Source organism: Scardinius erythrophthalmus, assembly GCF_964197995.2.
Source record: "Scardinius erythrophthalmus genome assembly, chromosome: 17".
In the NCBI taxonomy this organism is placed as follows: domain Eukaryota; kingdom Metazoa; phylum Chordata; class Actinopteri; order Cypriniformes; family Leuciscidae; genus Scardinius; species Scardinius erythrophthalmus.
The window spans coordinates 11,172,923-11,188,276 of NC_138237.1; the positions used below are offsets into that span (position 1 = coordinate 11,172,923).

The 15,354-nt window shown below is 34.6% G+C and overlaps 1 protein-coding gene across 2 annotated transcripts in view; it reads left to right on the plus strand.

The window, feature by feature from the left end:
• ccbe1 (collagen and calcium binding EGF domains 1) overlaps positions 1–9,002 on the plus strand; it is a 55,113-nt gene extending 46,111 nt beyond the window's left edge. For both annotated transcript variants that reach the window (XM_081390443.1, XM_081390442.1), the window contains 3 exons: positions 3,803–3,838; positions 5,922–5,957; positions 7,869–9,002. In XM_081390443.1, the coding sequence (XP_081246569.1) occupies positions 3,803–3,838; positions 5,922–5,957; positions 7,869–8,129 (333 nt within the window). In that variant the 3' untranslated portion in view covers positions 8,130–9,002. The remainder of the gene's footprint in view (positions 1–3,802; positions 3,839–5,921; positions 5,958–7,868) is intronic.
• The last annotated feature ends 6,352 nt before the right edge of the window (positions 9,003–15,354 follow it).

Genomic DNA, 15,354 nt, shown 5'->3' on the forward strand with positions numbered 1-15,354 from the left:
TCTTATTTAATTATTTTAATATTTCTTGAAGTAATTTGTATTAGATTTGTATTGATTTTATTATTAATAAATATTTTAATTGTAATTGTATTTATACATTTTTAATTGTAATTTAACTTAATTTAAATCAATTAAAACCACATTCATACTTTTTCAAAGTATCGCTTTGACAGTAATGTATAACATTAATATAATTAAAATTAATATGAAAATTATTGAATAATAATACATGAATTTTTATTCAACTAATTAATGAATACATGAATTAAATGAATACATTTATGTTATATAAAGTATAATTTATATATAATGTATAATGTATATTATATAAATTAAATATTAATATATTTATTTAACATTAATAAAAAAAAAATAATAATAATAATTTAAATAAAGTAGGGATATAGCTTTAAGTTTGCAAATGTCTAGCTCCAATAAAACAACAGATTTTCAGCTCTCCAGATCATGCTATCGGCTCATGCCTAGCTGGGTCACCTCCGTCTGGGCTAGCGTTTGAACACGTGTCCCCTAAACCCCCTGACCTTCAGCTGGCTGACCTCTGACTCTCTGAAGGGGGGCGTCTTTGCAGGTGGGGTGGAAACTAGGACGGGTAACAGGAATCACTTTCATCCCTTTTTTAAATTCCTTTTTTGTTCTTGTCTGTCCTCCTTTTTCATATTTGATAATCCATCCTTTCAACCGACGATTGATATATTTCTGATCAAAAAAGCTGGTTGTGTGCCAAGTAGTGTACATTTTTCAATATGCCAAAACACAACATACATCCTACCTCTGGATGTTGACAAATGATAATGGCAATAACAGAGAAAAGGCTGACTGCGTTACTGCACATGGGTTGCTTTCTTTGGCCCGTGTGCTTCTCGAGGCCGACTGTTAACCCGTCCGATAGAGTCGACCTTTTGCTTTTAATGCATTGGACCACATCACTAAAGCGTGAGTCGTCAATGAAGAAAAATACTTCTGAAGTTGTGTAATAATTTATGAATCCTGGATGTTGAAACATGAGCCCTTCAATGCTCTGGAGTCGTAGCTCATAATATAAGTTTATTTTGAGAGTGTTCAAAGATTCTTTTTTTTAATTTGATAAATGAGAAGTAATGCCGTTTGGAACAGTGTACTTGGAAAAGGCTGTTTAAAGAGCTGCCGCCAGTTGCATCTGTGGGATCGTGTTGTGTGTTGCATGTGCATAAATACAAGTCCGAGACCCTACGGGTGTAGTCATGAGACTCCCCTGTCTGTCACAACCGCTCCATCCGTGAACACACGTATTCTGTGTCTTTACTAAAGGACTGTTGACGTTGCCGCTGGCCCAGAACCAGCTCTCTCTAATCACCCGCATAAAAACAGAATTCAATGCAGTATTTTTAGATCAATGAATCATGTTTTCCATTCTGGTACAAATGCGTCTCAGATCTGCCCTAGAGATCTGGACAAGCATGATTTGATGTGTGAAAATATTTGAAAGTTGAATGAACAGGACCATCAAATCTATAATTTGGTGAATCTACATATGTATTTCTTGGATTGCAGAAAGTCCTTACTTTGGCCTTTAGCTGTCAAATGGGTTTGTTCGGATAAAAAGCTATTTTATGAAGACTGATGAACTTTTAAGCATGATCTCTTGATTGTTTGTTTGTTTGTTGGTTTTTATTTAAAGGACAATTCTAATAGTAGTATTTTTAAAGCGTGATAGAGTTTTTATTAACAATAACATTATTATATTTCTACATTTCTGGAATCTAATTTAAGCCGGGTGCACACTGTGCCATTTTGGCCACGATTTGGCCGTCTGATAGCCTAGAAATCTAGACGCACCCTAGCGGCAGCAAAATGTATTCTGCTTCCAGGGTAGTCTAGCAACTCTCCGTTGACTCTCGAGCTGGAAAAAAACAAACTCTGGTCAGGCCAATCACATCATGTATAGAGTAGGCGGGGCGGGCTTAACATAATGACGACAGAGTTGTGACTGTTCTGCGTGAATTCTGCTACTTGAAAACAAAGAATGGCTGATGACGAACAGCGGTCTTTCGAATCTGGAACTCTGGAGGACTTGGAGTTAAGCTTTTCTTTGAGAAAAGAGCAAAGAATGGCACTTAAGTCATTCTTAAAAAAGGAAGATGTGTTCGTAGTTTTGCCGGCCAGATATGGCAAAAGTTGAATCTATCAACTAACGTTAGCTCCGCTGTTGGGAAAACGCTCTGGTTGGTTGAAGCGCTGTCCTATTGCGTGCAGAGGGAATTTGAAAGACAGCCGTTTATCCCGCCCCTCAGATTGAGCCGTGTCTATGGAGAGTTGCCAGACCTAACATCTTGATGTAGTTCTTCATCTTGATGTAGTTCATCATCCAAATTTTGCAAATCCTAAAAGAATTCTCTGATCCTATGCTAAAATATGAAGTCTTTGACCGTTAGTACAGTCTGACAAGCAACAATCGTAAAGGACTATTATAAATCGCACAGTGTGCACATGGCTTTAGTCAAATATACCTTGTCTTGAGTCTTGACAAAGCCATGCAGTGATGTGCTATGATCCATCTAAAACTATTTTAAACAGATACACAGACCCACTGCTGTGAGCATGTAAGATATGCTGCTGCATAAATAGACATACCAGTGGTGTAAGCAGAATTTTATTTTTGGTCAGGCCTCATCTTTACAAATACAAAACAAAGACATGAACTTTTATCAATTGTGAATTAAAGGGGACATAACACACAGTTTCTGCCAATCTCATGTTAATCTTGAGGACCTATAGAGTAGTATTGCATCCTTCATATCTCTGAAGAGTCTTAAGTTTTATCAGATTTATAAAAGACAGATACAGCTTTACCGCTTCTTTCCGAAAACAGTCGAGCTCCTGGAGGCGAGCTTGCTCTCGCTCTGGTTGATGTGTGTGTGCGCTCTTCCAGGAGAAGTGCCAGCCTGATCTCACTGCAATTTTGTACGAATTCTACAAGGTGGCTAATTCGTACGAATTCATACGACCTCACTCGTACGAATTAGTGCGATTTTTGCTAAATCGTATATATTTTACGAATTGCCCAATTCGTATGAATTCATACGAATGACCTACCCCTGACCCCGCCCCTAAACCTACCCATCACGTGGGTTTAGACAAATCGTATAAATTCGTACAAGTGAGGTCGTACGAATTCATACGAATTAACCACCTTTTTATCACTCGTACGAATTCGTACGAATTGGTCGTGAGATAGTGTTGGAAGTGCCCATACAAGGAATTCCACCCTTCATGACATCATACAGGGCCATACTCGAAAAAAACTTTCCAAAACTTATATGAACCCTGAAGTTGTGTATTTGGAAATGTTATAATGTTTGTAATTATATTAAAAACAATGAAACAATAAGGGAGGTGGATTGTTTCCGAGGAACTCTGATAGTATGCTGCAGTACAAGTTTACAGCAAACAATGAACCAGATTATTTAAATGCTGAGCAAGCAATCTCATTGGCTGCAGGATCAGCAGAGGCCAATCAGCTTGTGCCGTGTGGAAATGGTGTGATTGCTTGCAGATTCTATGTAAAGGACCTATCAGCCTGCGCCCTCTAGAGTTTTAGGACTGAACTAGATATTTCAATCATGACAACTCTCTGAAGAGTTGTAGCGTGTTATTGAATGTTAATGTATTTGGTCTTGGCAGACTTGATCTGCTATGCCCTTATACATTTACTGAACAAATTTAAACTATATGCTATTTATGAAAAACATTTTTTATAGATGTATGTGGTTTTGTGTTTAATCAAAATGTGTTGTCTGTTTAGGGTCCTCCCGGAGCTCCAGGGAGAGGTGGCATGAAGGTACGGTATGTTTTCTATCTATCTTTATCTCTATCCACCACTTTTCAAAGCCATGGCCAAGGGCTATTTTCCATGTGCAGAATGCAAATATTTGGAAAAACAGGATAAAGATGTTTAAGATCAGTGGTGACCAATCACTAATGAAATAAACTCTTGTGTTGATGACCAAAGGCCAAAATGTTCAAATATGACATCATAGATGGCGTGACGAATTACAGATATTTCAGAATGTCAAAACACTATTATTACGGTCTTGAAATGGCAAATATGATTAGTCAAAATATGGAGGTTTTTATTAAATAATTACACTGAGGGATTTCACAATACACCACAGATAATCTTGGTATATAAAAGCTTTGATATTATATTTTATATTTATCATATTGTATACTATTATATAACTGTCAAAGTTTGTGAACTGCAGATATATTAAAGGTCTATGTCAGCACATGTAAATCAAGTATAGCACAGTACTGCCGTTTACTCTCAAGTCTAACCGTTGCATGTGATCTGCTAGCTCATATCTACAAACAATATTAAAAACAAGCACAATGGTAAAAATTGCCTGTTTTGCCAACAATTATATTAAATTATGGAACTAAATTACAAGGTTGTTCATGTTACAGTATAATTGAGGTAGGTCACTTAAAGCCATCAATGCTAGACTTGGAGACAGACATTAAAATCCACTAAAAATAACTAAATTAGAAATGGTTTAAGTATCTACAAGCACACAAATACATGAGCAAATGCTTGTTCAAAACAATGCAAGTACACAAAGTTTATTTTTGCATTACTGTGGTGGTAAAAGGTGGCCTTCAAAGTCTGTGCCATTAAACCGGATGCTATAATTCAGGTAGCTAGCTATAAATATGTCGTCAGTTTAAGTAACTTTAACCAGATTGATTGTCCCACTGTGACTGTGATTGATCTAAAAGAGAAAACTGATTTCAGAAGTAAACACTTCACTGTTGCAACACTGTTTTCGCATTATGAAATGGGTGGGGGGTTATGTTTTTGAAAGAAGATTCTTTAAGCTACATTTATAGTAAAAAAAATAAGTAATATTGTTTAATATTATTACAATTTAAATGTTTAATGAAACTGTAATACACCATCATTCAAAAGTCTGGGGTAAGTAATATAAAAAAAGTAAAGAAATTAATAATTTTATTCAGCTAGGATGCATTACGTTAATCAAAAGTGACAGTAAAGACATTTATAATGTTACAAAAGATTTCTATTATTTTAAATAAATGTTCACCTAAATCAATTTATCAAAGCATACTAAAATATGCATCAAGGTTTCCACAAAATATTAAGCAGCTGTTCCAACATTGACCATAATAATAAAAAATTCTTGAGCAGCAAACTAGCATATAATATAAACATATAATAATAATATTTCACCATTTTACTCTGTTTATGCCAAGCATAAGGGACTTCTTTCAAAAACATTTGAAAAAAAAAAGATAATTATTCCAAATGTTTGACCGCTAGTGTGTCAAGTATGTCTCAGGCCTTAGGTGAACTGCTATATAAGCATGCTTTTCCATTTTGTTTGTTTTCCGACATGTATGTGCACGGAGAGGTTCAAGGTTGATCCGCGTATAGTATGTGTGTATAGTGTGTTTTTCTGGTTTTGTATCCACAAATTAAAAACATCTGGGCCGCTTACTACCTCTCCGTGAACCCTGACCCTACGTAATCCCCACGGAGGGGTCAAAATCTCGCAACGTCTGTCTGTGTGGTACCTACTGCCATACCTCGCCCCAAATGAGCTATAGACCAGCCTCAAATGGTGCGCAGAAACAGTGCTCAGATAGCATTTGTGATGTTGAATGAACCCATCGCTGTGTTTAGGTTTTATGTACCAGTTAAATTGTATTGTGTAGTGATTCATTTGCTGGCGTTTGAGATGCTGAACGATGGAGTAGAGACGTTTGATTTCGACTAGCGACGGCTTGTTTTCTCACGTGTGATCATGTTACTGAGAGATAGCGGGCAATAACTGTCCTGTTGGACTTCTCATGGCTTCTTTACTGTAATCCTGCTAACCCAAATATTTGTTTGGTTTCTCCAGGGAGAGAAAGGGGTTCCCGGCCCTTCCGGACCTCCAGTAAGAACTTCTTATCATGGCACTTTCTCTCATGGTTCTTATGTCTGAAATATATTTGTCTGTGTTAGCCTCTCTCGCTCTCACCTTTGATCGGCTTTCATCTGTCCGTCTCTCTCTCAGAGTACTAAAGCAGACATCCTAGTGTGATTATTCACAAAATCAAATCTAGAAGATTTGTTTTTCTTGAAAAAGACCTAAAATCTCTAACCCTTGGAAACTGTGCCATGCAGCTTAGCATCAGTAATAGCAACTCATAGTAATAGTAACAAGAATTATTATTAATGTAACAAAAAAGTATTAGAAATTTGATTACATAATTTATATCAAAGCCAACGTTTTTGGTCTCTACCCTTGTCATTTAAATAATCTTTTTTTCCCCTAACAATATGTATTTGTAGTTGCTGTTACGTTTCAAATTAATTCTGTACGTAAATATTTTGCTATTGTAAAATAATGCATGCAAAATCACTGAAAATAGATCTATCTATCTATTGTTTATGTTGTTCTATATATCTATTGTTTGTCGTTCTCTGTTGTTTGTTCCGTCATTCTATCTATCTATCATTTGTTCCGTCGTTATATCTATCAATCGTCTGTTCTGTCGTTCTATCTATCGTCTTTGTATTTCTATCGTTTGTTCTGTCATTCTATCTATCATTTATTCTGTCGTTCTATCTATCATTTATTCTGTCGTTCTATCTATCATTTGTTCTGTCATTCTATCTATCATTTGTTCTGTCATTCTATCTATCATTTGTTCTGTCGTTTTATCTATCGTTTGTCCTGTCGTTCTAACTAACGTTTCTTCTGTATTTCTATCTATCGTTTGTTCTCTCGATTTATCTATCAGTCGTTTCTGTCATTCTGTCAACCGTTTGTTCTATCATTATATCGATCTACCGTTTGTTGTTCGATCTATTTTTCATTTGTCGCTCTATCTAACGTTTGTCGTTCTTTGTTCTGTATTTCTATCCATCAATCATTTGTTCAGTTGTTATATCTATCAATCGTTTGTTCTGTCGTTTTATCTATTGTTTGTTCTGTCGTTTTATCTATCGTTTGTCCTGTCGTTCTAACTAACGTTTCTTCTGTATTTCTATCTATCGTTTGTTCTCTCGATTTATCTATCAGTCGTTTCTGTCATTCTATCAACCGTTTGTTCTATCATTATATCGATCTACCGTTTATGTTCGACCTATTTTTCATTTGTCGCTCTATCTAACGTTTGTCGTTCTATCTATCTGTCGTTTGTTTCATCATTCTGTCTATAGTTTGTTCTGTATTTCTATCCATCAATCATTTGTTCAGTTGTTATATCTATCAATCGTTTTTTCTGTCGTTATATCAATCTATTGTTTGTTCTGTCGTTTTATCTATCGTTTGTTCTGTCGTTCTAACTAACGTTTCTTCTGTATTTCTATTTATCGTTTGTTCTCTCGATTTATCTGTCAGTCGTTTCTGTCATTCTGTCAACCGTTTGTTCTGTCATTATATCGATCTACCGTTTGTTGTTAGATCTATTTTTCATTTGTCGCTCTAACGTTTGTCGCTCTATCTGTCGTTTGTTTCATCATTCTATCGCTTGTTCTGTATTTCTATCTATCAACCGTTTGTTCTATCATTATATCTATAGTTTGTTCTGTATTTCTATCCATCAATCATTTGTTCAGTTGTTTATATCTATCAATCGTTTGTTCTGATGTTATATCTATCAATCGTTTGTTCTGATGTTATATCTATCAATCGTTTGTTCTGATGTTATATCTATCAATCGTTTGTTCTGTCGTTCTATCTATCGTTTGTTCTGTCGTTCTATCTGTCTATCGTTTGTTCTGTATTTCTGTCTATCAACCAATTGTTCTGTCATTATCTGTGATTATTCATGTGATGATGATGCGTTTGCGTTTTCAGGGCCCGCCGGGATCCTTTGACTTCCTGTTACTCTTGATGGCTGACATTCGTAACGACATCGCAGAGTTGCAGAGCAAAGTGTTCAGCAGACCGTTGCACTCCTCAGGAGAGGACTTTCCGTCTGCCCCGGACAATTGGAGGGATACCCAGGAAAGTCTGGACTTCGGCTCCGGAGAAGACTACAAACCCCAGAGCCCCCCGAAGAGCACCAGAAAGAGGAAATTGCCCCGGACCTTAAACAATCCCGATTGGCCGATTTGAGACTGTCCTCGAACAGAGTCAGAACTGAAAGAAAGAACTGATTAAAGAGAGAATGAGTAGTGTAAATATCACAGAATGACTGCTATTTAACTGTATACTCGCTGAAAAAAGGCTGAATGTATTTCATTGTATGAAATCTCTATTTTTATAACATAAAGGATGTACATTTTTGCAATTTGGGCATTTTGAAAGTGTCATTTGTCTACCAAAATAACTAATAGGTGACACATCTCTTTTATTCTTCTTAACCGCTAATTTCTTTGTAGGTCCAAAAATATTTCTCTAAAAAAATTCTTATAGTTTTTATGAAGATATATTTATACATTAATCATTGTAAGTTGAATTTAGGATCATTTCCAACTTAAATCCAAAAAGGTATGAAGTATTTCAAAACCATAAAACATGCAGTGCACAACTGTTCATAAGTTTGGGGCAAGTATGTTTTGGGCCAGTATTGTTTGAAAAAAAATTATACTTTTATTTAGCAAGAACACATTCAATTAGTCAAAAGTGACAGTAAATAAATAAATGCTCTTTTTTTCTATTCATTAAAAAATCGTGAAAAAAATATATCACTGTTTTAACAAAAATATTAAACAGAACAACTGTTTTCAACATTGCTGATAATCATAATAATAATCAGCCTATTAGAATCATTTCTGAAGGATCACGTGACACTGAAGACTGGAGTAATGATGCTGAAAATTCAGCTTTGCCATCACAGGAATAAATAAAATGTAAAAATTTAAAAGACCGCTATTTTTAATTGCTGTGATATTTCACAATTTTACTGTTTTTGCTGTATTTTTCATCAAATATATCCAGCCTTGGTGAGCATTCTTTTAAAAACATTAAAAAAATCTTACTGAGCCCAAACTTTTGATTGGTATGTGTATACAATGCATATAACTACTATAATATTTTACATATATAATTTAGTTTACTTGACTAAATTTGAGTGTGTGTACAGTATGTGCGCATCATTAACCCTTGATGTCATGATAATAGCAGTACCACACACATTGTGAAAATTTGTTTTGCTTTTATGAAATAGGCGATGAAAACAAACTCTGTCTACATACAAAACTGAGTCCAATTTAGATGTTTCTTCAAGTTTACTCTTTTTAGTCACACTTCAAATCCAGGCCAACAAATCAGCATTATGAAATCAGACGCTTAGTTCACACCCATTATTCAGCGGTAATGGAGGCCAATCAGTGTGAGTTTGCATTTTGAGATTTTGCAGTGGGCCCAACAGCTCTGTTTTCTCCGTCATCCTCACATATATACACTTTGACGTCTTTGAACTCTCTCTTTGTATTTCCCCTCACAGTTCATGAAGCGGATCACAGCTACGGAACGCCATTGCCGTTTGACCTTTCTGTACACTCATTTATCTCTGAGGAAAACAAGATCATGCATAACTGCTTCTGCATCTTCTGTAGGTTCTGTTTTCCATAGGTGTTGACATGACTGAGGAACTCTGGGACGGGCTGTCTGTAAACACTCTGAGGGCCCTGTAAAACTAGAACACGAGGTAAAATAAAAGCGGTCCGAAAACCGATCCCTGTGGAATACCAGTGAGTAGTTGGTGCCCGTCACCTTGACCTTCCGTTTCCAGTGGGATAAATGAATCAGAGGTAATATCTGCCACTTCTAAGACATTTTTGTACAAGATTAAATAATATTATAAATGATATTATAATTAATTGCACTTATTATAATTAATTAAATATAACAATATACAATATAAGTACCTTATGCTCACCAATGTTGCATTTATTTGATAAAGATAATGTAAAAATTGTATTGTGAAATATTACAATATAAAATAACTTTTCTGTTTTAATATGTTTTAAAATGCAATTTATTCCTGTAATGGCAAATCTGAATCTTCAGCAGCCATTACTCCAGTCTTCAGTGTCACACGATCCTTTTCTTCAGGAATCATTTTAAATCAGTTGATTTGCTGCTCAAAAAACATTTATCATTATTATCGGTGTTGAAAACAATGCGGATAAGCCATCCATCGCACTGGAAATGGAGGGTCAAGTCAAGCGCATTGCATTGTGGGATACAGTGTTCAATGCAGTGTGATCTGAAATATCATCCAACCAAAATACAGCATACAACAAAGATAACCTGTCTCTTAATGAAAAATCTGTTTCCTAGTTTAGGTAACAATACTAATTCAGTGGTCAATTCTGCCATTTGAAGCTTGTAAATCGGTTCCAAACATGCTTGACTGACCTCTTACCCACATTCCCACAGTCGGGCATCCGTCTGATTCTAACACTTCTTTTCCTCTCCACATTTCATGGTTAAATTGTACTGATCCCTGTGAGAGCTGCTCAGTAATGGCCCGTGAAGGGAAGCTGTCTGAAGGAACCAGCCAACAACTACGACCAGTTCACCCTGTAGGCCAGTTATACAAACTTCATCAAAACATCGTTTCCAATGACAAAAGAACAACTTAGGCTGTGAGTACTATGTGAAGGACAAAGACAATATTTTGATTTGACCAAGTTAAAAGATTAATATGAAAGTTTGGAGATGGCCAGTTTAAGTTTACATGACCTTTTTATTAAAGAATGACGTATCACAAGAATTAGATGTGTGTTTATACTTGATCTCTTTTGCAAATTGTGAGTGAAAAATAGATCCACATTACACAGTGTAATTGCAAAACCCCCCCAAGTGTTAAAATTAACACTGCCAGTGTTTATAGAATCCACACAAGATTATATACACTCTGGTAAACACTGGTCGTGTAAATTTAACACTGAGAGTTGTATGCCATTTTATCTTACCGTATATCTACAGTTTTCATAATTTATGGTGCATGTATAGATGTAACAAGGGCCTTATATTTCCTTTGAGACATTTTACACACATTTATTTGGAATATTGTCAACATAGATCAACAATATATATATATATATATATATATATATATATACATATATATATATATATACATTTTAATAATAATCAATTATACATTATATGAGGAAGAATGATAATATAATACATAAGGTTCAAAGAGAAAGGACAGCCAAGAATATTGCTGAAATAGTCGTTAGAAAGTGAATAGTCAGACTGGATTTAACCTAAACAGAAGAAGAGAAATATGTTTAAACTGCGCTCTGACTTTATTTCTGTATGTTTTGCCATTTGAATCCTAAATTTAATCTTTTATTTATTTTATTTTATTTTATTTTATTTTATTTTATTTTATTTTATTTTATTTTATTTTATTTTATTTTATTTTATTTTATTTTATTTTATTTTATTTTATTTTATTTTATTTTATTTTATTTTATTTTATTTTATTTTATTTTATTTTATTTTCAACAGATGGCAGCAGCGGTGTATTTCAATGCTCTATCGCTGAATGCTGTGAGGTGGCTGTTCTCCACAAGATGGCAGCAACAACACACAATCTCCAGAATTTGTCCCGTCGTGTGGTAGGATTCAGTAAATCATTATGACAAATCTTTTAAATGAAAATTGGTGAAAAGTTATCATTCTAATTTGTTGTGACATTGAGTTAAATTACCACTTCATTGTAAGACTGAGCAGGTCACTGAAAACCATTATTCTTTGTGTCTTCATTTCCCGCGTCCTAATGAGATAATCAGGTGGAGCGCGTGGTTACTCACACAATGCCTTGCAAGCACTTCACACAAGCAATTAAATCTAATATAAAAAAATTAATTTGCGCCCCAGTTCCCCTGGCCTGCAGGCTGTAATTAAAGTCCATCCCTGTTTAGATATGTTTCCACTAATAATTATGCCAGTAATGTAGGTTTAACCATAGCTACTTTAAGCTGCTCTAACTGTGTTTAGCAGAGTTGTACTATAAATACACTACTGTTCAAAAGTTTGGATTCAGTAATTTTATTTATTTAATTAAGGAAATGAATCCTTTTATTCAGCAAGGATGCATTAAATTGATCAATGTGAGAGTAAAGACTTTTACATTGATAGAAATGATTGAACAAAATATGTTCTTTTAAACTTTCCTGGGGAAAAATATCACAATTTCCACAAAAATGTTAAGCAGCACAACTATTTTCAACATTAAGGATAATATTAGGAAATGTATCTTGAGCAGCAAATCAGCACATTAGATTGATTTCTGAAGGATCATGCAACAATGAAAACTGAAGTAATGAAAATTCAGCTTTGACATAGGAATAAATTACATTTTAAAATATGTTAAAATAGAAAACAGCTATTTTAAATTGTAATAATCTTTCTCAATATGACCATTTTTACTGTAATTTTTATCAAATAAATGCAGCCTTATGTTAACATAAGAGACTTCTTTCAAAAACATAAACATTTGACCCCAAACTTCCTGTTTGACAACTAACCCCGGTCTCCCTTACATCAAAATACTGTTTTATTACCACCTAGTGATATAATTAAAACATGGCAATGGATCTTTTTCCATTTTAAACTAAAAATCCCAATTTAAAGGGACAGTTCACCCAAAAATTAACTTTTAATTACCCACATGTTGATGCATTTCATAATACACGCACACACACAAAACAAGACATTTTCCAAAGTACTTTTTTTTATTCTTCAGAAGAAAGTAAGTCATGCAGGTTTGTAATGCCATGAGTATTAAAAAAAAAAAAAGACAGAAATGTCATTTTTGGTTGTACTGTCCCTTTAAGAATCGGAAATGTTGTGTTAATAAAGATATTAATGATTTTTTTCCTCTTGTCCAAAAAGTAAATTTTGGGCCAGTCACATTTAACACACCAGCATTGTTAACCAAAAAAAAAAGAAAAGCTGCGTGAAACAAACAATGTTTTACAAAAAGAGGGGCAGGGAGGAGGTGAACAGGACATTATTAACTGCCAGAAATATTCCCGAAATCCCATCTGGAAGTAATTAATGGACAGTGTACAAGAGCCAGCCTTAAAAGATTTCAAATATTTGCTGAAGTGCCCCCTTGTTCCTAATTATATCTCACTGGCTGCCTTCCTCATTATTTAGAACTGCCCACTATGAAGGAAAAAACACAAGTGAAAGTGAATGCGGGCCCTCCGCGGGGGCCCCCGGCCCGGGCCCGTTCAAACAGCATCAAGCTAATGCTTAATGGCAGATCCTGAATGAGTCACTGTGCTAGAATAAAAGTCATTAATGAGGTAATTTTATTAACGGCGCTTGCTTGCCTGGCCTCGGTCGGGAAGAACGGGAGGCGAACGGCACCGCAGCGCCGGCGACGGAGGAAATTAGGGTTTCACTCCGCGCTAATTAATGCCTTTAAGAGATTAAACGCAAGCACCAAATTAACTGCCCCAAAAAACCTTCATTGAGGGGAAGAAATACATTGTTGCCCTCCCATGTAATTACAGGACAGTGCAAATTCAATTTTAATGAGGCGAAAGCCACTCCTTCAGCTCATTTTTTTCTCTCTCTCTCTTTTTCCCCCCTCTCTTCACTCCACGGAAAAGAAAGAGAGTGCTAGTGAAAGCTTGCTCTTGTTGAGGCCTTAGTTAAAGGAAGCACCGGGAGGACAAAGGCCGATTGTGTGCAGGCCGAACGCTTTAGAAGCCGTAAACAGGTACAGGGGCTGAATAGCCCTCCTTCTGAGACTCCTGGGAGGCCTGGCTTCCCATCTCGACAACACTGGGCTCTCACAGAGGCAGAGGAGGAGAAAGGTGGGTAAGGAAAGCTCGGCGTCGGGTCGCTCTCGTTGAGTTATCTTTATACAGGTTTTGTCTCTTCTAATTGGAGCTGATGGGTGACTAATTGGTCGCTTTTTTTTTTTCGCGAAGCGCACTACTTAAACCACAGCAGGCCGAGGGAGACAGCATGAGCAGAGTTAATGAGAGGTTTTACACAAATAAAGGTCTTAAACTAGGCCCTCCATCTCTGCGAGGGGGCCGCTGAGGAAAGTTGAGGATATCCTTTTGTCGTGAATTTCTCTTCTTATTCTTCTGGGGTTTTTTTTCTTCTTCCGTGCAGGTATCTGAAAAGGGGGGACATTCAAAGGTGGAGGAGATGGCGAGCACTTGTGAGGATAAAGGAATCCTTTCCATATTGTTTGGAACCTTTCGTTTTTCGTGTGTCGGTAAATAAGAGCAGGGCACGGCCTCTCCGGTGAATGCTCTTTAGTTTGGGCAGATAATGAGAGTACTCCACACACACACACACACACACACACACACACACGCACACACGCACACACAAGACCATGTTGAGCCACTTTAAGGTAATGTTTGAGTGCTCAAAACACCACACACAAAGGGCACTGTTGCTTTATGTAGACACACACTCTCAAACACACTTGCGCATAAAATAGGTGCCGTAAGACATCGAAGAAGTATGTACTAACACTAATTTAATGTACTAATTTAACTGACACATATTTTAAAATACTTTTGAAAATTTTATATAATTTATGTTCATTGTTTATATATATACATATATACAGTATATGTATATTTTTTACCTGATTATTTGTATATTTTTTTTATATATATATATACACTTAATTGCCACTTATTTCAAAATACTTTTGTATTTTTTATTTTTTATTCATGCATTTATTTTTTATTTTATATTTCATCTGATTTATATATATATATATATATATATGCAATTGTCATATATAAATATATATATATATATATATATATATATATATATATATATATATATATATATATATATATATATATATATGTATATATATGTATATATGTATGTATGTATGTATGTGTGTGTGTGTGTGTGTGTGTGTGTGTGTGTGTGTGTTAAATGTAATATTTATATTTAATATAAAATATAAATATACTATAATAAAATTATATTATACATTAAATATAATATTATTGTTATACATACATACATACATATATATATATATACATACATACATACATACATACATACATACATACATATATATATATATATATATATATATATATATATATATATATATATATATATACATACATACATACATACATACATACATACATACATACATACATACATACATATATTATATAATATATAATATATATATATATTCATTTAATTGCCACTTATTTTTAAATACTTTTGTATTTTTTAATTATGTATCTATTTTATATTTCAGCTGATATATATATATATATATATATATATATATACATATTCATTCATTTAATTAAAAAATCCACTTATTTTAAAATTCTTTTCTTGTTATTTTTAT